The 23,856-nt window shown below is 32.7% G+C and overlaps 2 protein-coding genes across 4 annotated transcripts in view; one reads left to right on the top strand and one right to left on the bottom strand.

The window, feature by feature from the left end:
• GLDN (gliomedin) overlaps window positions 1-23,856 on the top strand; it is a 135,260-nt gene that overhangs the window by 63,888 nt on the left and 47,516 nt on the right. The window lies entirely within an intron of this gene.
• CYP19A1 (cytochrome P450 family 19 subfamily A member 1) overlaps window positions 4,813-23,856 on the bottom strand; it is a 29,082-nt gene continuing 10,038 nt past the window's right edge. For all 3 annotated transcript variants that reach the window (XM_084531677.1, XM_084531678.1, XM_084531676.1), the window contains 7 exons: window positions 20,967-21,121; window positions 18,978-19,154; window positions 18,147-18,261; window positions 16,245-16,359; window positions 15,513-15,675; window positions 12,492-12,733; window positions 4,813-9,531 (listed from right to left, as the gene is read on the bottom strand). In XM_084531677.1, coding sequence (XP_084387803.1) covers window positions 9,280-9,531; window positions 12,492-12,733; window positions 15,513-15,675; window positions 16,245-16,359; window positions 18,147-18,261; window positions 18,978-19,154; window positions 20,967-21,121 — 1,219 coding nt within the window. In that variant the 3' untranslated portion in view covers window positions 4,813-9,279. The remainder of the gene's footprint in view (window positions 9,532-12,491; window positions 12,734-15,512; window positions 15,676-16,244; window positions 16,360-18,146; window positions 18,262-18,977; window positions 19,155-20,966; window positions 21,122-23,856) is intronic.

Genomic DNA, 23,856 nt, shown 5'->3' with positions numbered 1-23,856 from the left:
TACAACAATGGTTCCTGCTTTGTCCATAGGCTGGCTGCTGTACTTCTGTTATGAAGATTATGATAGCATAAATTTATTTATTCATTTATTTATTTATTTATTTATTTTAAACTCTTTATCCCATTCAAAAACCAGAGATATTTTTCTTCTAACATACCAGCAACTGGAAATGAATGAGGTACAACATGTGATATTACTACATTAGAGCAATGCAAAATCAGTCTTGTTTTCTGTTTTCCCTCTTCAAAATATAATGCATCAAATAATGAAAATTTAAATTATAAATGTTGCATCTTAATAAAAAAAAAAAAAAAAAAAGAGAGAGGGAGAGACCTTGTGCTTCCTTTTAAATGTTTTTATGCAAAAATGAATTGGAAAGCTTTGCTTCCTAAAAAGGCTGAGATTATCATAAAGCCCAATGACTCCGGAGAATAGGACTGCTGTTCTGCACAAATGGAATGTAACATTTCTCTCCGCTATGCCCCACTCCCCAAACTGCAAGGAAACTTATTTTAGGTGTTAAATTAATTCAACTCATGCTGTTGTTTAATGAGCTGGAGAATATATGTAGTTTTGTTTAGTTTAGCAAACATTTTCAATTAAGAGTATTTGTAAAAAAAAAAAAAAAAAAGTAATTCCTTGTATAGCTTGCATGCAAGCAATGTTGCTATATAGAAATAATAAGAAAATAACGGAATACTACTGTAGAGGGTGATATTAATGCATGCATCCATCCCAGTACTCATTATTAAAAGGTCCAAGGCAGTCATTTTAAAAAATGTTAGCATGAGCTGGTAGAAGTTAGCAATTACTGTGTATGGGTTTGCATTTTTCAGGTCAGCTAGTTAGCCCTTCCTCATTTGACTGCCTAGTTAATCTTCTATTTTTTAAAATAGTTTTAATAACCAAAATTATTTAGTAATAAATAATAAATTATTTCAACATATAACACTTATTGATCCTGAATATTTATGAAATAGCTCTCTGAATTCTGTAAATTTTTTTCTACAACTTATTTAACATGTCTGAAGAAAATTATTCAAGAAAACTAATTTAATAGATTTTTTAAAAAAAAGGAATTCAAGAGCGAACTGTTTAACTGTTAAAAGAAGTCTTCCTGAACAGCTTAGCCAGCTGAGGTCATATCCAGTCAGTTAGGTGAAAATTTCCTTGGTGAAATATATTGTCTTATTATTGGAACTTTAACAAATTTGATTTTTGATTCTACACTCTTTTAACCTATGCCAACAGGCCTTGCATCTTTCATGTGACTTCATGTTTATCTCAAAGCATGCATTAAAACCTTTGGTTTCATGTACTTTTATGCTATAAAAACACACTGCTTTGGAGAGCTCCAGTACAGCAGTCGTGTTACTTCAGATATTTACTAGTGAAAAAAATGTATGTAAAATGCAATAATTATGATACAGGATTTCTACATGGAACTTAGAAGAGATCAAAGACTAAATGTTACGTAGTATGCAGCATAATACTGCTCTGTAAACTGTCTTTCTTCATAAATCAGTTAAGCTGTTGTAACTGTATTTCTTTGTAATGTTACTGAAAATTGGGTGGATAAATGTAAAGTTTCAGAATGCTACAGAAGAATAGATAATTAGTGTAATGAAATAGCACAACAAATCTGCAAATAGGAAGTAGCTATAAAATAGTAAAATATGTATTACAATGGAATACTCATTGCAAAAGTATTAGAAAATGTTTGGAGTTGGTGCGCAAAAACAGATTGCACAAAGTACAGCATTAAGATTTCAGAATTAAAATACTACGGAAAGCAATAATGACACTGCTTTGCAGATGGGGTTAAGCATAAACTAGGTAACAGGCTGAAGGAAAACTTGCTCTAGAATTTAGGCTGTACATAAGTATTGCTGTTTATTTCTAATATTAGAATAAAATTATGCCTTTGCTAACTTATTTTTTTTGAACTCTAAAATATTTTTAGAATTAAGTTTTCCTTGTTCTCAGAAGAAACCATAGAATTTATGCAGTCAGTGGGATTTGTACCTCACAGTTCATTAGATTTGCTCAGGATATCGAAATCAACAGCTATAAACTGCAAGTGCTAAAAAGCCTTGGTGAATAAATGTCACACTTCAGTTTATTTTTTGCCTTTTCAAACTGTGGACTTGTATATAAACAGTTATTGGACTTGTGAAGGCTCAATTGCAATAATATTCATTATGGGTTTTTACTCTGATCCAAGTCCTGTCTGTGGTATTTTGTTTGAAAGACTGTGGTGACACAAATACACCATGCTAATTAATCAGCCTTTTCAGAAGCAAAAATGCTGAAACAGCATTTTGGATTGGTTTAATCTTCTATTGCTCTGTTCATGTTCTGTCCCTATGCTCTATTCTACAGAGAATTCCTTGAATACTCAGAGATAAGTATCTCTTCCTGCCCCACCACCCGATAAAGAAGTGTGAAAATAGATTAATGTTAGCAAACTTCAAACAGAATATTTAATAATTTTATTATTATTATTATTATTTAAATTTGAACAGGTCTAATAGTATGCTTTGAGAAGCTCACAAGTTGATAATCTTTAGCTTCGTAACTTAAAGAACATTGCAAACTTGGGCCTCCAATAGATTATAATGTTTGGAGACTATTCCTACACGTCATTACTGCATCATTACCAATTCTTCCATGAAATACGGTTACACTGTTATCTGTACTTGGATCCTAGTGTTAGTGATGACAGCTAAATTTCAGAGCATGGGTCTTCTTAAACTCCAGCTCTTCCACAGGGCTTTTGAGGACAAGTGTGGTCTCCAAAGAGCACAGAGCAAGCTCAGGAGGCACTACTCACTAGGGAATATATCTTTATGTAGCCTGTATAAAATTCCTTGTTCTGTGAGTTGCAAATGTCACTGTCTTTTCCAACCTAAATGATTCTATGATCTCATGACAATGTTTTGGGTTATGGTCCCAGTGTCCTTTGGTCAAACTTTTTGACCAAAGTTTGTCAGCTAAGTGACAAAGCTAAGGTCCTTGAGCATTTAGCTTTTGAGTTACCTAGTCTATTGTTTTTTATTATAATTTCTCTCTGGAGAGCATTTAGCAAGTTAGTTCTGTCTTGGAGACTTAATTGATACTCAGAGTGTGCGTTGAAACCCTAAGGTGAAATAATATAATGGAATGATAACATTTCTATGGTATGAATCTATCTTCTTTGCATTATCCTTCTTGAAAGAAGGAAGATGAGATCAATGAATATAATTTCAATTTTACTTATACTTTGGAGCTGATGAAATTTCATTTGAAAATGTTTCTGTTCACATCAAACACAAAAAGATCCATTTGCAGCTGCTTTAGGATTCATGCCATAGCTGGATCTAATCCTTTTATAAAATTTAATTATGTGCTTTCTGAAATGGAAGTAAGTGGCAATTTTCTTAATGCAGTTAGCACCATACTTAATATTATAGTAATACTGATTTATAATGTTCTCATGTCTCTGTTATATTTTTTCAGTGTTGAATAATAGTTTCTTCTAATGTTTGCTGGAGTGAATAAGGGGGAATATAAGTACAAATATGCTTACAGGTGTTAGAAGGTGCAGTTTCTGAATACAGCTGTTATGATATGCCAAGAATCTTTCATCTTTATGACTTGCCAAGAATCTTTCAATGACTGATAAACAGAGAATGAGATTCAGCTCCATCTCCATATCATTATAAGGTAAAGATACGTTTATAAGGCATTGAGTGAGATGCTAATCAGCTCTTCTAAAACTAAGAAGGAATGAAATGGTTGAAATCCTATGGGAGGTATTTTCAGTGCTAATCAGGCAGCTTGTGCATATTGTGCCAAATGTATCCTTTTTTGCAGCTGAGTTCACTGATCTTGATTTTGTCCAGCAATTGTTTAAAGAATAAAGAGTTATGAAGATCTGGTGAGTTCTTGGACTGATAAGCTTGTAACTATTTGTATAAGCACGGTGAGGCCATATGAAGTGTTAGGACCTGCATTACTTATTGAAGGATCAATCAATACACAAAAATCAACTTTCCTTCATAGACTCTGTTTCTTTAGAGATTCCTTTTATACTGTGGACTATGGAAGAATGCCATAGAGGCACTAAATTAAATTAACCAAGCAACAGAGTAAAATAGCGTATAAAAACATCAAATTAAGGGAAAGGGAAGTAGTATGAAGACATCAAATTCAGTTAGGCAGAATTATGTTTAAAACCCCAACAGACACCTGCAATTTCTCAGAAATCATTTTGGAACTTACTAAGCAGGTTTCTATCAACCTTGATGCCAAATGATGCATATAGATTCCACTTAGGCAGACTGGGAGAACAGTTTTAGTAAAAGCTGATATGTGAAAATAATGCTCTAATGGCAGTACTAATTGGAATAATCCTAGTAAGCTCTGTCCACATTATTGGTGGTTAGTTTTGTCTCCACCTGTATGTTTTCAACGACTTTGGAAGGACTCCACCTCTTCCTATAGCAGCGTTTAGTAGCTGAATAAGACCATAGAAGTCTGGCTTTTAGCTTTTGTACATCATCAGGGACTTTGCTAATATGTGGATTTGTTCTTGTTGTATGAATAAATTTTCTGTGTGTGCCATCTGCTGGACCTTGTTCAGAGCACAATGTTGACTCATGGCTCTTTTAAATAAATTTAAAAATAAATTTAAAAGATCAGTTCTGTAAGATTTTTTTAACACATTTTTGCATTTGAATGACATTATACAGTGTGTAGAATTGTTGATATCTTGTCTACACTATAAAACTAAAGGTCTATGTTCAGAAACATTGGACTTATAAAAACAAGTTTGTTTCTGCATACAGTTTTAATGCCTCAAAGTTTAACGTTTACAATAATAGTAGACAGATAATGTTTTGAGCTCTCACATTCTTAACCTCTCAAGTTGTGGGTAACTCAAAAATGTCAGCAGAAAATTCCAGTCTTAGAGAAGTATTTATTTTGCTATGGATCAGGGCTTATATAGCCCAACGCATCCATTGTTTTCCTCTATCCAACAGTATTACAATCCTTCCTGCTGTAAAGTTTCAACTGAGATTTTTAGTTTATTTAAAAATGAAATTTAATGGGCTATTAACTGATTGGTATTCAAGAATGCAAAAAGTAGACAATCTAATAAAATGGCAATTGTTTATTCATGTTTAAATTACAGCTAATAGAGCTTGTAAAATTATAGGATAGATTTTTTTTTTTTTTTTTTTTTTTTTTTTTTTTTTTGCTGAGAGTGTCTCATGATCAGATTGCTTTTAGAAAAATATATTCATTTGCAGCTATTTTAAAGAGTTCTTGCGATTTCTGTTGTATGCCATTTACTACCTTTGTTTCTGTAACTTATCCAAATACAAGAATTAGCTCTTTTAAAGCTTTCATTCAAAAGCAAAAGAAATTAGTTTCACAGAAACGAACTGAATTTGTCATGCCAGCATATGAGTAGAAAAAGATTTTTTTTGAATCATGTATTCTGTTTATTTCCTTGTTCTGTTTCATTTTTATTAAATACTTTTCTTACAAGTAGCTGAGCCCCTTTATATTTATGTTGTCAAGTCAAGATTTTTTTTTCCTTTTACATCCACAAATCCCTTTCTTCAGAATCACTAAAACAATGTGCCTTCTTTTCAATCTTTGAAGAAATGCCCTTACAGACAAGAAGTCTCATATGGACTTAAATTATTTACTCTATTTCTGCCATTGTATTATTAAAATCATTTGTGCAATTTTAGATCCTTGGAACTTAGTGGAAAATTTGATTTTAGCAGGTTTTGTGTTTCATCCACTATATCTAATATTTCAATAATCAGTTTATGCAGCCATACATATTCATAAATTTAAATACTTTTTTGTGATATATTTTTTTTTTCAGATTGGAAAAACATGATGAAACATAATTTTAAACTTTTTTTTTTTTTGCATACAGATTTTATTTGATGATTGTTTTATTTTCTAACAGCATACCACATTTATGTGCTGTGAACAGCCCATAATCACAGTGATGTATTAAACAGTCTTCAAGTTTGTTCTGTGTGAATAGATTGAACATTAATAGAATAGTCGCTTGATGATAGTAGATTTGATGTCATTCTAAAAGTCACCTACATTTTTACAGTGCCTGATAATAAAACACCATTTAAAATCAGAGTTATATACAATAGGGTATATATATCTAAAAGATTTAAGTTGTTTATATCCACATGGTAATCTCTGAAATGCTGCTTCATCAATTACTGTTTTCAAATTTAAGTATGAGGAAGTGAAATGGGACTTAGCATGCAAATACTGATGCAAATAGACCACTGCATAACAGCCATAATAAAGACACGGAGAACTGGGCTCAGATTAGCTAACAGCTCAGATTAACTAACAGCTCCATTGTCCAAAAGTGGACAAAATAAGGTACAGTAGAAACTAGAGGACCAAAAACACTATTTGCAAAGAAAATGTAATTAAAATACAATACAAAATAATTTTGCAGGCTTGTTTACAAAAGGTAAAAAATTAAACTGCTTTATTCCTTCTTTATTTCTTCTGTAATTTCTTCTAATTACAGTAATCATGCTTATGAAATTCCACCCTATAAAGCCATCAGTATATAATATATTAAAGAAATCAGAGCAGCATGCATTTTCCTGTCTACATGATTTCATATAATTATTTTAAAATTTGAATGATAAACATAGTTTATTAGTTCCAACCTTGAGAAAAAAAATGTTCTGAGAGACCTATAATTATGAGATGGAAAACCAGAGAGTAAATTATCACTATTCAAAATGTTTGTGTCTGAAATGAATGAAGATGCACAGTGTATATAAAGTGATAGTTTATTCCCAAGGAAAAGAAGGTTCAGTGGATTATTTTTTTTTAAAGTTCTTATTCAGATGAAAAATTCGTGGCCATCAAAGCACTCCTTTTGGTGTTTTATGATACAGAATGAGGAAGAATGGGGTTTAATTTGGATGCTACCCTCTACCCACTTCTTTTTTCCAACTAACTGTATTTCTTAGTTTAAAACTTGCAGTGTATGTAGAAATAGAGGTTACATTAGGTATTCCAAATGTTCACGCCACTAAATCACTTAACGACTAAAAAACTGGAAATCCTATTTATATGCATGTTTAATTTTGTCTGTAATTACAAGTAGTATGGGACTTCACTGTTGTGTCATCTTTGGGTACTATGCCAATGCTGCAGAGAAAGCTTTAAAAGTAACCTAGCTACAATAAATTATTCCATTTTCAAGTTTGATTGAAAAAACAAAAATCCTGTAGAAAGCTTCCATGATGTTTCGAGAAATAACCTAGATGTGCAGCTCTTCTTGATCACCAATTCCAACCTGACCTAATTCATTACCCTTATCTGGAACAAACATTTATTTGTTGGTTGTGTGTAGTTTTTATATGCTACAGAATATGTGGTCTTCTGCCAGACCTGTACCTGAGAGCAGTGGTCTGAGGGATCACACTAGTTAACATTAATAAGTTTTCTAAGCAAGGACATAAACTATTTAAATAATTTATTTTCTGTTTATGGTTAAAGTGTCTTTGGAGGAAAAGATTAATATAAACCTATTGTTTGTTGGTTGGTTTTATCAAGAGGCTTTACCCTGAAACCCCCTTTTTTTAAGTTACACAGCATGAACACTGAAGCTTACCAAAAATGGAAAGTTTCTTTCAAGGACTATTGTCAGTAAACCAGGAAGGTCTTTTCCTTCTTCACCAAATAAACAACTTATCATTAGGCTAGTAATAAATGTCAAGGTATATTTCGCAGATTTCAAGATATTTTAATTTCCATTTTCAAGAAGAAATATAGGTAGTTATCTAGTTCTCCTGTAAAGGACCATATATAAAACTAAGCCTAATTTTAATATTAGTAATAATATTTAAAAAAAAGTAAAAACAAACAAACAAACAAACAACAACAACAAAACCCACAAACTTTTAGAAGTGTTTTTGAAAAATCTACTTGTTGCTTCAGAACTTTCCTCCTTTGCCACTACAAAACGCTGAGCAGTACCCTGTGAAACTTGCATCTTACCTTGAGTAGAGGAGTACAGCCCACTCATTTGACCTCACTGTATTTAAAGGAAAAAAAAAAAAAAGACTGGCTCTTGAGCAAGAGTATATGGAGCAAGATGCTTAGATGCTTTAGAACAGGAAAAGCACTAAGAGCTATGTGGATAATTAGGGAGGGATTTTCATTCCTGCTTTGTGGTGTGGGGATATGGGAACAACTCTAAATCTTACTATGAAGTAGAACTGCAATTAAAAATAGATTGAAACAGGATTTGGTACTACTTAAGCAGTTTAGGAAGAATTTGAACTTCTCCAAACTGAAGCAAGATGGGAAGTTTTGTCAGAAACAGAGCTGTGGGCATTGCCCCACTCCTTCTGTATGATACTAATGGTAATGTTTCATAGTCATTACTTTATTCTAAGGTCATTCCTAAAATGTTCTGTTCTAAGGTCATTCCTGAACTGTTTACAGACCCTCTTAAACATAATCTGTAGCAGAACACTGGATTTTAAAAGTACAGAACAGTTTTCTCAACTGTTAAATTTCTTGGTTCTCTGAAAATTACAATCAGTCTAACACTAAGTCCTTGGTATCTGCTTAATATAACAGCAAAACATGGTAAATAAATGTTTTGAATGACTTTTTACAAACTTTTTTCAGAACTTAAATATATTCTAAATATTATAAAGGACATTATTGTAGATATGTAATACATGTATATGTTTTTAGTGTGACAGCTTTATGCATTTTAAATTGTTTCATATTCTTAAAGTCAAATTTAGTATTATTCAGATGTGTTTGAAAACAGATGATTAGAACTTTCATGGTAAGTAAGTACTGCTAAGTCCAACTTGGGGACAGAAGGTAACAAACCCAGAAATGAGTCCTGGAATTTAGCACACACCAGGCATGTGATTTTGACCCCCAAGGCTCTGACTTTGCACCATTTGAAAAGTGACATGTGATTTCATCTGAACTTGACAGTTTTAAAAAGGAGTCAGGAGTCCTGTGTATAGTGCGGTGTCACCCAACAACAGGACTATTTTGCAAATTTGATCTTATTTTATTACATTGAAGTTATGGCCAGAACTTTAGTTCTATTATATGGGCTGAACAGGTGGTCACTTGGAGCTGTAGTGATTTAGGGGCAACAAAACATTTTACGTTATATCTTTACCTAGGAATGAGGAACATTTCTTAAAGTGACTGGCTGAGAACGCCCTCTAACTTTAATGCTGATCCATTTTAGTCACTCTGCTTCTTATTTGTATTTCTTCTTGGTGTAAAAACCATTTCCAGCAGAGGCTGCCTTTCTATTGGGTGCATGGATAAGTCATTGTTTTTCTGGATGTTGTTAAGTCCTCTTCCTTTCATTGTCTGTACTCTGCACCGTCTCAGAAGAGTCACCAGAATTGCTTTCATCATTACCATGGCAATAAACTTTCCTACACAGCCCCGAGGGCCAAATCCAAACGGTTGAAAATAGCGTGAAGGAACCTGCACAGAATAACACGAGGAATAAACTTTAAGGCATTTTTTTCTTCACAAAAGTAGCTAAAAAGATTATGGAAATCTATAGGAAATATATTCTTTGGGAAAAAAAAAAAAAGTGTGAATCTCTTAGGAAAATTTACTTATTTCCTTGTACCCAAGCTATGTCTTTACCTCATGTATTCTTTCTTTTTCTGTTACTCTTTACGCTGAACAGTCCTCCTGCTCAAGTCAGACCAAAATACAGAAATGACTACAGAAATCCAGGAGGTATGCCAATTCAAATACTGAAGTAGTAGCAAATGTAAAATTTAAGCATTTGAATTCTGCCATTTATTTCAGTCTGTTCATCCTGTGAACTATAGGGATTTTACCATAGGCTGTGAAGTAGTGAAGGTTTCACTCTAATGTACATTAAAGTTCATTAAAAACTTTTTCAGAAAAAGTTAATTATAATGTTCATAAATGTCTAAGCTAAATACTGATGCCTTAACTAACATTAATCACAGCACTATACACCTACTACAATTATGATAAAGCTAGTGTTTCTGAAAATCAATGTTTCATAAAATGTACTGTCATTTTTATTTGGCATTTAACATAGAACATTTTATAAATGATTGTCTCCTGTCCTATCAAATAAAATGTAAAATGTGGGATTCCCACAACTGTTGAAGAATTCACAGCCAGTTTCTGTTGTCTTTATCAACGTTGAATAGATCAATTATCCAAAAAGACCCCCTAAAACATGAAGATTACTGATTATGACATACCAAGACACCAAGGAAATAAATAAATTATTTTTCATCATTTGTGCAGTTTAAAAAAAGAACACACTAGCTGTGTTCTGATTTCCTATTTAATCCAAGAATAGAAAAGGCTGCTTTATATTGAATTTTCTAGAAAAGTGTCTTTTTTCCTCATTTCCAGACTAAAAAATGTTTACTATTTAAATTATTTCAAAGAAACAACCGTACTTTTTGAAGAATGATAGGTAAATAGAAATGTTTATAATACAAAGCAAATGCAGCAGCTGGCAGCATAGCACAATGGCAAATGCACAGCTGAGGAAAATGGAAAAATATTTAGATTCTAACAATGTCATCCTATAAATAATGGTGTTGGTTGCTATTCACTTAGAGAACTGTGTGAAAATTGTACTTGCTAGAATAATTATGTGGCAAATATAATGCATCAAGTCAGTTAGAAAATGTATGGTTAAATATTTGGTCAAGGGGAAATATTTTTAGAAGCAAAGTGTGCTTGTTAAATAAGCAAGAAATGCATTTTGATAGAAATATCTAGAATGAAGACAATGGGTGGCAACATGAAATCTATTCACAGTGAATAGTTATTTCAATAAACTTAATCACTTATCATTTTCTTGAATTTTCTAGTGCCTTTTTCCCTGATCTGTTGTTTTTAGTACTGTGTGCAGAGTTTGCTGTGGGTAATCAGCTAGCAGTTTAGAAATGTTATCCTGCATGGTTAGTTCTTGTTGTGTCTATGGCATATGTAGTACTCCTGGATTTTTGATAGGGAGAATGTAAAGCTTGGAGACATATTTCTAGCTTGAACATACATATCTTTTGTGTCTTTATTTTCTTAATTATTTATTTGTATGCCCATTTTGGAAGAACTGAAGTGGATCTTCTACTTATTCCTTTAAAACTGAAATCATTCTCTATAGATGCTTATGGGTGTAGCTTCTAATATCTTAGGAAAAAAAGTTTTGCCAGGTAATAAAACTTACTTCCATTTGTTTTTCGGTTAGTCAAAATGAGAGTTATGACAGCTGCAGTGATCATTAACCCTTTAGCTTTAGCCCTATGCAACCTTAGTATTTGACAGGCCACTAGACAATATAGTTTGTATACAATGAAAGCCTGTGCACCTGTGATAATAGGCTAATGTTCTGTAGTTGAGATTCCCTTCACAGGGCTAAGTTGACTATGCCTTTCACTCTTACATGGCTATTTGTTCCAGAGATCTAGCTAATTGCTCCACAGGAGTGCTAACCAAGCATTAATATTTAATATTTTGTGCCATTTCTTGGACAGCAATATCTTTTATTTCCATCTGCACTGGTTAACAGTCAAAAACAAGGAATCAGTCTTGCCATAGAATTGGTCTATCTTCTTTCACTGTGTTTTTAATTTCTCCATGTGATTATTGCTGAACGAATAAATTTTTGGGAAATGATTTATTTCATCAGTAATCAGAAGAGCAAAGTTCTGAATGAAAACAAATAATCTGAAGGATGTTTCCCAATAGTAGGAGTCTACATGTAGAAAACAAAAAAAAAACAAAAGTTCACATAACACTGTTGATACAGGACTTAATGTACGCTGAAGAAAATTCTAATTCTTTTGGGAGTAAGACTAAAACCTAAATGCTGTGCTGAACTTGAAGAGAATTACCTAGCATTTTCAGTACTGAGCTGGTTAAAGCTTAGGATTGCCACTTCAGCCTAAAAAAGATGTTTATTTTTACTTAGATTTTTTTTTTTTTTTAATGAATAAAATGGGAGCTAGATTCTCTGTCTCAGAAATTGCCATACTGCTCCACCTCTCCAGAGATTTCTTGATTCCTTACGCTGTCTCAGCTCTGCGTACTTGTGGCATGGCTCTAGCTCCCTAAAGCCTCTTTATTTTGTCCAGTATCAGGGGAGATAACTGTGTGTGCGCCTTGGACATACTTCAGAATTTTTAAATCGAGATTAAGATGTCTGAGAAACTTTTTGTTTTCAATAACATCATTATTTCTGAATTAAAAGGAACTTTTGATAGGGAAATGCCCACCTGGCTCTAATAATAACAGTAATAAGCAGGATGTATCACTAGCTTATGCACTTAGACAAAGAGAAAATGGACTTAAGGTCACAAAGGTCTTGATTGAAATAAGAGGAATATACATTGTCAATAAAAATACCCAATCTCCTGTGAGAAATAAGATGGCAAACTTACATTCTTCTCAAAATTTTCAAGAGAAAACTCATTTGGTTTTGGGAAGAATTCAAGCTTATGCATACGTCCAATGTTGAGAATAATGTTTGTTCCCTTTTTCACAGGATAGCCATCAATCACATCATCTTGTAAAGCTTTTCTCATGATCAAGTCCACAACAGGCTGGTATCTCATGCTCTCATAAATAAAATTCTCCACAATTTTCAGGTTTGGTATGTCATCACTCTGTACATCTCTGTCACCTTCAGGAATAAAACAAATGGTGCAAAAGTTGGTTATGAATTTAATAAGTTCACCATACAAATGCCAAAATATTTTGAAAGATTCTCAACTCCTGAAAAGGTGGGAAGGATCCAACATCATCTAAGTAGTTTTATGCATTCTTACATATTTGGGAAACATGGTATATCAGCATAAGCCCCGATTGTTTGTTGTTGTTGTTGTTGTTGTTGTTGTTGTTGTTGTTGTTGTTGTTTTTTTATTTTTTCCCCTGAAAACTGACAGCAAGTAGAATCTGGGAATAGTTTATGGATGGGAGATGATAATTTTGTAGAGACCTTACATTTTCATTGTGTTGTTGGGTTTGGATAGATGTACAGGTAGGTCCTAGAGTGAAATTAATAATTTCAATTACCATGAATAACATCTTCCTAGTTGTTTTTTAGCAGCAGTTTCAGTACCACAATGTAGTCCCAGTGGGAGCCTTGAACTTTCAAGCCACAAGCAGCTGAAGACCTAAAGCTTGACCACTGCAATGGTAGGTTTCCCACATAAAAAGGACCTTTGCTACTCCAGTTAGTCATTTGCTTAAGGAAAAGTCAGCAACATACTACTGCCTTCCTAAAATCAAGGCTTTCAGAAAGAAATTGTGAGGGTGAATATTGGAGTACACAAGTCTTCCAAACAGAGTAAAATATGATTTATTGCTCTGAAGGGAAGTAGCAATAATGTTCTGCTATGCCAGCTCTTCAGAATCACCCACTTATAGATCACTCTTAAGCCTACACATTGATGTGCTTCACATCAATATGCGTTACATAAATCTGGCCATTAATATGCTTTACATGCATGTCTCCCTGTAAGATTTGTAATCCTTCCAGAAATTTTTAGTCTCTTTCCTAGTGAAGGCTGAAAAACAATCAGCCAAACACCTTGCTGCTAAGTTTTCTTCTGAAAATTTCTCAATGCCTGCCTTGTCCACATTTGCATTTCTAGTGGTTCTATCTTATGTTTTTATGGGTTCTGATTTCCAAATACCAAACAGTAATTCCTTTGTATTGGTTACTGAAAATACCTTTTGTTCTGAATCAGAATTAAATTAAAACTTGAAGCATCTAATTAATTCTTTAAAGTCCCACAAATGTAGATAATGCTCTCCAGACATCGCTGCTGTTTTAAATTCAAGGAACTGCAATCTTAGCTATTTTATAGACAAAATATATAGAATTGTGGATGTTTTGTAGCTAGTTGATGAATTTGTGACATCTTGTACTTTTCCACTGCTGTGTTACCTTTCATCGGGTTGTGAAGTAATAATTTTCAAATACAAAGAAAGAGTAGAATGTATCTTGGTATTTTATGGAATGTTTTGAAATCTCAACTTGAAAAAAACAACCAGAAAAAAACTTCTGTCTGTTACACAGTGATAGAAGCATTACTTGGTAAAAATAATTTAATGTAATCTGGAATCAATTGTATGTTCTCTCAAATAATATTTGTAAAATCAGAAATATTTTTTCATCAAAGCAACAGTACACTAAAGGCCATATATTACTGTGGGAAGTTAAATGTTGAAGACTTGTAACTTAGTAAGTTAGTGCTTGTCTCTTCAAACTACACAATACTTGATGAAGAAAACACTCATTTGTAAGGGTAAATGGCTGTTTATTTTAGCAGACTTCAAGATTGATAAACTCTGGCACGTAATGATTTTATGGAGGTTTTCTTTAGTGACAGATCAGAGGCTAACCTCTTGCATTATATTCTATCTAGGTGCCACTGAGAAGCCAAGTATAGTTGTGGGAAAAAACCCTTTGAGTTATATATTAGTGGAAGATTTTGCTATTTTTATGGCTTATAGGATTCAAATTTTTTGTTAGTCAGTAAACTGATACCAAAGCTCACTGTTTGCTCAATTTATTTAAGTTGCAGTGTTTCAGACAGTCAAAAAAATGGCCATGAAGAAGACAAAGAGAAATGCTGTCTCCTAGCTTGAGGCGGAAAGATGCCAAAACATTTTTTAAAAAGTTTTGAAACATTTTTTAAAAAGTTTTGAGATAACATCACAGCTCTTGCATTGTATTTAAAACTTGAATTAAAAGTACCTTAGAAAAAGAGCAAAGGATTTGTTATATGCTTGCCAGTGTTTAACTGTTCAAAGTAAATGTTGAATAGGAGTGGTTGAAATTAGTTTCTATATAGTTTAGTAGGATTGAGACTTTGAAAGCTAGAGAAAGGGATGAATATAGATATGGAATATTTTGATTGTTTTTGAGTGGCTCATCATTAATACTAAAATATTATAGTTAATATAGTTTGAAATCAAAATGGATGACAGCAGAATAATAAAACAATTTTAATTTTCTTTAATATTTTCTTTCTGCAGTCGTAGTCAAACTTAGTTAAGTTCTATACACGTGTAGAGAACTGTCGATGATTAGAAGTATTTGAAATGAGTGTCTCCACTTGCTACTGAAAGGGAAATAGAAAATAATTTCACTGGAGCTTATGAGGTGAGTGATGATTTGCATGGCTCTTGTTGAGGGGTGAATAAGTGCTTTTTTTTTTCCTAATAGCTTGTACATTCTTATAAATCCTGTTTGAATTTGTCTTAAAAATATTTAATCTTTCACTTGACCTTGAATAAAATTGCTTACATACAGTAATAGTTCATATACTTTACAACAAATACTTGTGTTGGAAAATAATCCTTAGAATTTTTAGACTTTGAGTAATGGAAATTAGATCACTGCCCAAGCAAAATTATATTCCTACATTAGTGACTTTGCAGGTCCTGCTTACCCATAACAGTTTCAATTTCCCTCATCATCTTCTCTTCCACTGTGGGGTGCTCCGCAATCAGTATTAGCATAAAGAAGAGAGTCACAGACAGAGTATCAGGAGCAGCAATCATCATCTCCAGCACACACTGGTTCACATTCTCAGCAGTCAGGTCTCCTCTGTTCTGGAAAAATTTGAAATGTTGGGGAAAATGTTGATTGCTTAACTGTGATGCCAACAGAATACTGCTTAAACAGAATTCAAGATCCTGACAGTCCCATATGCATTTATTTTTTTTTTTTTCAGAGAAAAACCAGGAAATCCGTGTTTTAGGGGATGTGTATGATCTTCCAGAAAAGCATGGGTTTTTTCTTATCTCAGATTCTTGTTGACTTATTACCTTTCCCCACGGAGTCTGTGAGCTGTCAGAGATTATGCAAGATACGATTTACACAGCTTTTGAAGCTTTTGCATACAAAAGGTAATATATACAGATAAAATTTAAGAGTTAGGGAAAGACTGAAGAATGTTCAGGGGTAGAGTTTTGAGGATGTTGTTTAAGCCATGAAAAACAAAATCATACAAGCACCTGGGGGATTCTCCCAAGCCAACTAATTTGTTTCTGTTCATAAGACTTTGATAGTTACATGAAGTCTGAGTTGTAAAGTCTGTATTGTTAGTGAATGGAGACATGCAGAAAAAAAAAAAAAAAACAAAAAAAAACTTAGCAATAATTTGGTACATTGTCAATACCTGTGCAAAAATCAGCTGGGATGCAAAATCCATGTGCTCATCTAACTTTTCAACGGTGGAAAGCTGTTGTCGCTTCTGTTCTATTAAGATTTCCATTGCGCCTTTCAAATCCTTGCTGAAAGTGGATAAAATCCAATATATTGATAAATATCTGCAGCCTTTTAGTATATGACTAGATATAGGTAGATAGGATATGTTTAGAAACATGAAGATTATACTAATGAAAAAGCCTAACAAAGGCAGAAATTTAGTCTTCATATAAATGGCTATATGGTTCTATACAAAAGCAGCAATACTTTTCTTATAAAAATATTTTCTTCTTTGTTTGGCCTGAAATCTTATTCTCTTCTTGTAGAACTGAAAGGAATGAAACCCGTCTATCTTACAGTGAATAGAGTTTTTAAAGATTTATTAATATTTCCAAAGATTTCTGTTCCCTTGCATATTTACACTGCAAATGAACTTAGCAAGAGGAATAATTGTTTAAAAAAATGCAAGAAAAATTGTACTTTCTTGATGGTATAGTTGATCTCACTGTTTTGTAAAGCTGTAATCAGACATACTGTGTCAACAGTATGTATTTCTGTTGGAAAAATAGTGAAGTTCAGTGGTGTTTAATACTTTATTTGGCATTTTAAATTAGCTACAGATTTGAAGGTAATGTTCTTTTTAAAAGGCTGGTTTTATAGGGGGAATAAACCTAAAATTAAAACTTGGTAAGGTTTTCATATATAACATTTTTATGTATTAGAAAGAGCAACCCAACTTTATCAGAAGTGGTGATAACCTGTGGTTTTCCTCCTCGTTGCTTTAAATTCAGAGATCTTTATCTTTTTTTTTTTTCTTTTTTTCCCAGTATAGATTTATTAATATGGTTATTTTAATGAGATTGTTTATGTCCACTAATATTTGCCCACAAGGACTTTCTGGTAATAATTGGGCCACTACATTTATCTATTATTAGAATCACAGAATAAAGCACTAAGCACTGCCATAATAACACTGGTATGTATCTAGTTTGTAAGAGAGCTGTTGGTTATGAACCTCCATCTTTCCCTTAAAGTCTTTATACTACATATAGTATAAAGCATTATCAGTATAGTATTTAGTATACTATATACATTATATAGTATATAGCATTATCAAAACTAATTATTACATATGCTTGATAAAAAGTATTTTTCTCTCCTTAAATGGACTCCAAATCCAAAATGAACAAACTCATTGCCAGTTCTTTTTATAGCTGGTCTTCCTTTGACAGAAGACAGAAAATGAGAGCATCAAAATAGAAGAGGGATCATGTGCTTTTACAAATAGGAAGACAGCAAAAAACATTTATTCTTGTATAAAGGAAGAAATAATCTTGAAATAGATTATCATGCAAAACACAATTTTTAGCTCAAAAAAAAAAAAAAAAAAAGGTTGTTGACACAAAAATGCGCATTATGGACACCAATAAGTAGAATTATACTGAGGGGTTAACTCTTTTTTGGGATAGTTCTACGGATGTAGATGTGATTTCTTATGTCCAGGAACTGACAGTCTGTGGTCTAATATTTGACTGTCCTTAAACAGATAAAGTAATTTCTCCCCATAAGACGGCTTTTTCTTTCCTCTTTGAACTGAACCAATGATTTCAACTCAGTGTCATATCTGAGATGGCATTAACTAATAATTTGGTGAGTGAATATGGGCCTTAAATATTCCCCTGAGTTTAGCCACTTGTAGCATCACTGACAGATCTCATTCTGCTATCTTGGGTCTGCAGATAGTGGACTTCAACCAGTCACCTTTGAAATTCTCACATTTTATTCTCTAAAAGGAAGAGAAAAATGAAAGGAACGTTCTTCCTAGAAAGAAATAATCTTATGCAAAAGATTTGTAAAAACTATGGATACTTACACTGCCTCTTCGTATTTCTTGCACAGCCAAGAAATCTTAAAAAAGATGTCAGGCTTTAATAAAAGTGCTTGCCAAGCATCAAAGTAGTTCTGAATCTTAAGTACAATGGCACTTTCTGAAAATAGATGTTACAAACAGCTGTATAAAAACTAATCTTCAATAGTCAAATAACACAAACGTTTCAGGAAAATTAATAATGAGGCCCCACTCCCTACTTCCACTGAGTTGACAGGAATTTGATTACCATTTTGTTTCTAATGTGTAGTAGATAACATTAGGAAACAGTTGTGGCACACTGCAGACAAGATACATTTCTTTGTAAAAACTCTTGATAGCTAGCTAAAAGGAGATCATGTGTCAACCAGAGCCAGTTTCCCACCGGAGAGAAGGAGCAGAACTCTATTGCACTGTATTGATATGGGATAATTTGTACATCAGGATGTTATTTCTGTCAAATGGTTTTGAAGGTGAAGAAGTCATCAAAGTTCACCTGAAAAGTTGTCAGGTGAACTTTTCAATGCAATCATTTAGTTTGGTGGAAAGATTTCTGTTTCTTACATGTATGTAATGTTGAGGCTGTAGCAGCCTAGTACATAAAAATGTTTTTACGTGTTATTTGCTTGATTGTGACAAGTTAAACATATGTATTTGATCTTATAAAATTCTCATAACTAGACTCACTTATTAATCAATTTCAGTTAATTATTTAGTAATATAACAATATGTTCTTGTTCCATTTTCTGAAACAATATTTCTGAGTGATATAACTAAGTTTTTCTTGTTTATGCACTTAAGGTTCATCATAAGTTATAAAAATAAGGCTGTTAGTACCATCCAAAGGGATCCCTAGAAAGAGTTTGTTAGATGTGTCAAGCATGATCCGTCTCATAAGATTCAACACATTGATGTTTCCTACTTCAGTGGTCACTTCTTCTAGTTTATCCAGGTGATCAATTGTTGATTCAACACAAATGGCTATCATACGCACAAGACCAGGACCAGACAGGGCTGCAAATAGGTATATGCAAAATGATAAAAAGATTAGCTTTCATGCCTTATTAATAACTTATTGGCAATAATAGCATCAATAAAAATCTTTATAACTTAAGTGACTGGAACAAAATTGTTTTGAGAGAAAAACGTAAGCATTTTGACTTAGAATGGCAATGAACCCAAGGCCCAAACTTCCCTTGCATTCAGTCACTCTGTATTTCAGGCACACATTTCATGATAGGTTCACACAGTGTTAGCACAGATGAAGCCAAATACATTTCACTATCTTTCAGTGTTGGAGGTGTATATCCTCCATATCCTCATCTGCAATATAGGCACTGTGGATGTCCTGCCTTGCTTGCAAGGATGGTGAGCAGGGAAGTTAGACTGGGGATTCACAGGAAGGAGGATAGGAATTTTTGGAATCATAATCCCTGGGTGTTCTTAAACAGCATGACAGCTTTCCAATAAGCTCCCCACAGCCTATAGTGTCACTGCGGACATCCTGAGGCTTAATCTAGTAGTAGTCTAGATGTGTTAGCCAATCTTAGTCTGTCCGCCTGTGGACATTGGGAAATAGTGTCATTATGCATTTTTAACATTATAAGAAATTAAAAGCAAGCAAAAGCAGTGGTCAGTTCTGTTGCTGCATAATTTTTATGATAGGATCTGTCTGGAACGAATTCAGATAATTTTGAGTGACTTTGGAAATCTTGCCTTCTATTTAAATTTATTCTATGTAAATTACTTTTCCATATAAGAATTCCTCTAATTGCCTAAAGGACAATATTTTATCAAATATATGTTGAGAGTAATTGTACATTTATAAATGAGAAGAGAGGTTGTCTGTGTTGTAAATACAGAGAACTAGTAGTTCTAGGAATAAATAGAAAAAAATTATTTATTTCCTGTTATTTTTAACCAGTACAAAGTTGCTGGTACTTTTCAATGGCAAGATCAATTAGGAAAGTCCTAAGTGTCATACAGAAGTACAGATATCAACAAAATGGTAAGGAAGACTTAACAGATGATTTCTTAACTGTAATGCTTGCAGAACAACAAGGCAACAAAGTGTGGTAGTTTTGTTAGGAAGGCTGTAAGATCATAACTAGTTATAATGATATACAAACAGTGAAAATTTTGTATTTGGAAGGAAGGTGAGTCCAAAATTTACAGACTCTTAAAACAGTAAAATTTGAATTTTCTTATTTTTATTGTATTTTATTATTATTGTATTTATTATATAACTTATTTTATTGTATTTATTTTATTTTATTGTATTTTCTTATTTGATTTCAAGCTAATGATACTAATTACAACAACCTTTTTCTCATTACTACAAGAGGAAAAGATTTTTCTGTTTCTACATTGATTCCTAGCATATTAAATGGATTAATATATAGTTCTGCTTTGCAGATCTTCTAAATTAATTTTGAAACTATACACACATTATTTTCTTTTAATTAGAATGAGAAAAGTTTGAACCCAATTAAAGCTGAGGTTGGAACTTCCAAATACATTAATAGAAATGCCAGTTGAGCTAGCGTGATTGTTGGTCTTGAAATTTAAAAATAATTTTAAGTATGGTTTGTGGGTATTTTTTTTTTTAAGCAGAAGAGATTAAGCATCTGTAAAAAGATGTGAAGACTGTTTCAAATACCATACCAAGCAGAATAAGTGTGAAGGAGCATGTGTAAGAAAATATATTGAGACATAAAGAGAGAACTGATTTTTCTAATTTAATTATGCAAAGGACAAACAACATTTAAGAAAAAAATACTGTGTGATAGAGTGAGGCAGTGTGTTAATGCACACTGATTTATTTACCTTTGGTGAAAAAGGGTCGAATTTCTTTCCAATGTGCTGGGTTGTTATTAAATATGATCCCATTTTCATACATGCCAATGCACTGTAATCCAAGCTTGCTCCCAAATCGAGAAACATAGTTCCAATGTTTCATTACATGGAATACACTTGAAGATCTGGGAAGGAAATGGGGGGAGAAAAAAATTTAACTAAAATACAGTTTCAAAGATTATACACAAAACTTTTTTTCTGACATTCTCTGAAGTGCTGCCTTTCATTCTCAGATTAGCAAAAGGTACTGTGCTTGACACTAAATGTTGCACCTATTACATAATTAAAAGCAAGATGATAAAATGGCTTCAGAATTTGTACTAGAGCAATAATTCTGTCTGGATTTAAACCTATTTTTCAATTAAAATGCAAATGGTGACCAAAAGTCTTTAATCTGAATAGTGTATATATATATATAGGGACACACACATATACTCTCAGGCAATGACCAATGTCAGATGTTTCAGAAGATGGGGTAAAATAATGAGTTACATACATTCTTGTATAATATTTTTTTTTCTAACTTTAGATCAATTATATAAATTGATTTATTATTTTGATATTTGATTTTTGTTTCCTTTAAAAATTTCTGACATACCATGTAATACAATCCTACTGAGAGTCGGTGTGTGCTTTTTAAAATCACTACAGGAGTATTCCTCAGACTCTCAAGTTCATACCAGATGCAGGAAAACACTGCCCTACAAAAATTTCAGATTGTAGTTTGAGCAAAACTATGAGGGCTAAGGTACATATCGTAAAGAATGAAGTTGTAAAACTTAAGACAATGTGTTTAACATCCATGTACATTTCTAATCTGTCTATGATAGCACTCATTGACTATTTTTGCCTATTTTTTCAGAAGTATTAATCATTGTATCCTACCAATTTCCACAATCCTTGGCAAATATTTTGGGAAGAGATGTATATCTCTGTCTGCTTGTCTATCCCTCCCTCCCTCCCTTCCTCCAATCATCATTCCATATAATTCATACACTTGGATTTTCTGTAAACAGTTCAACACATCCACCCCAAATATGATACCTCTTACTTCATTATGTAAGAAAAAATATTTTTCTTAACTTGAAGAAGTTAACTTTTTAACTTAACTTGGCAGATTTTAGGAAATATAATTAATTCAAGTATGTTAAGGAGGGAAGACAAATTCTGCTTATTTCAATGTATTTAATATTTTTTTATGGAAGACTTCAGTTTTCCTTTGACGCCTTAAAAATAACCAGACAGTTGACAACTTCATTATGATGTGTGTTAAATTTCACCTATACTTTGGTCGTTCCTAAACACACCTGCAAAGTATTAATATACTAAGTACTTTTGGTTATGCAGCATCATAATTTTATCAAGGATAATTACTGATAGATTAATCTATTAAACTGAAAAAGAAATTTTATAAAATCAGATGTGTGGGATGAGTATTCCTAAATCGAAATATAATGAAATCCAGCATATACATACTTATCTTTTACAGTTTACAAGATTTATTTACACACATTCTGGTGAACAGGTTGTGATCAGCTATATTGCTTTAAGATATTTCCTTTAGAGGGAGCTAGCATTTTAGAAATGGTAGTGTGATGAAAACCTGATTAAATATAAGCTAACAAAAAAGACGGAAAATCAGAGCACAGATTGAAATGAAACAATAAGCTATTTTCTATACAGTCGTACATTCTTTGTGGACCAAATTGCAGATTTCTTACATGGGCTAATTATTATTATTTTTTTTTTTCAGTTGAGTAAAATAAATGGGAATTATTTCTTCACAACTTCATCAGTGCTAGGTTTTCACCAGCATTTTGCATGAGCAGTGGTAAATATAAGATGTTATGTTGTGCAAGCAAACAAGCATGGATTATGCAGCGTGCATGCAGCTCCAGCCCCTCCAAAGAACTGAGCATACCCTTTCCTATGTCCCCCCCCAGTTGCTCTCTTTGCTAGTTTCCCTAAATGTTTTTCATGCATCAAGGAACATCATCTATGTTTCATGAACATGAAAAGATGGTGTCGAATTAAGATAGTTGTGCCCAGAAATAGAAAGGTGCAGGAAGCTCCTTTTGCTCATTCCATTTCATGCATCTACTCAAGAGACATAGAATAATATTTTAAGGATAGGTTTTGACATATGACCTTGTATAAGCAGATTTTCTTTATAAAACTATTTACTCCAAAAGACAAAATCTCTTGTAACCAAGATTGCAACATCTCAATATAATTAGATTTGACAGTAAAAATTCAGATGACAACAGTGGAAACACTATACTTTTTCAGTACTTGGGATACATCTAGTTTTGGAGTGAATTTATGAAGCACTCCGAAAAAAAAATAAATATATATATATATTAAAAAAGTTAAATTCTAGTTTTCCATACGATATCTATGATTTTAAGTAAATATCTTCAGCAAAACTGAAGAAAAGTGATGTATAGACTGTAAAGTGTAAAGTCTGATGCTATGGTATGCTAAAGTCTATCGCTTTGCTTCTTACCAGCACTACTGATTTGTTTGTGAAGAACTGGTAATACATACAGTGAAAGACAGCAGTAAGAGTTCACAGCATGTTATGTGATCAAAACATTATATACAATGTTACGTGAATTAATATTTACAATATCTACATAGGGTAGGAATGTAAATAGTTTTCCTGTAATGATTACCTCTTTTTACATACATAGAGATGAAGCTGACTTGCTCAAATGGAAAATCCTGTAATAGTCCTCCTTACTGCATTATCTTTCATAAACTTTTACATAATGAGAGGTGAATATTCATTGATTGATATTGCTAATAATATTGTCATTTATTATCCATTTTGCATGGTAAATTTTTTTTTTCTTATTTT

The sequence above is a fragment of the Aythya ferina genome, assembly GCF_964211825.1.
Source record: "Aythya ferina genome assembly, chromosome: 11".
NCBI classification, from domain to species: domain Eukaryota; kingdom Metazoa; phylum Chordata; class Aves; order Anseriformes; family Anatidae; genus Aythya; species Aythya ferina.
Note: the sequence above shows the minus strand (reverse complement) of the source record. Positions and strands in the feature narration are given on the sequence as shown.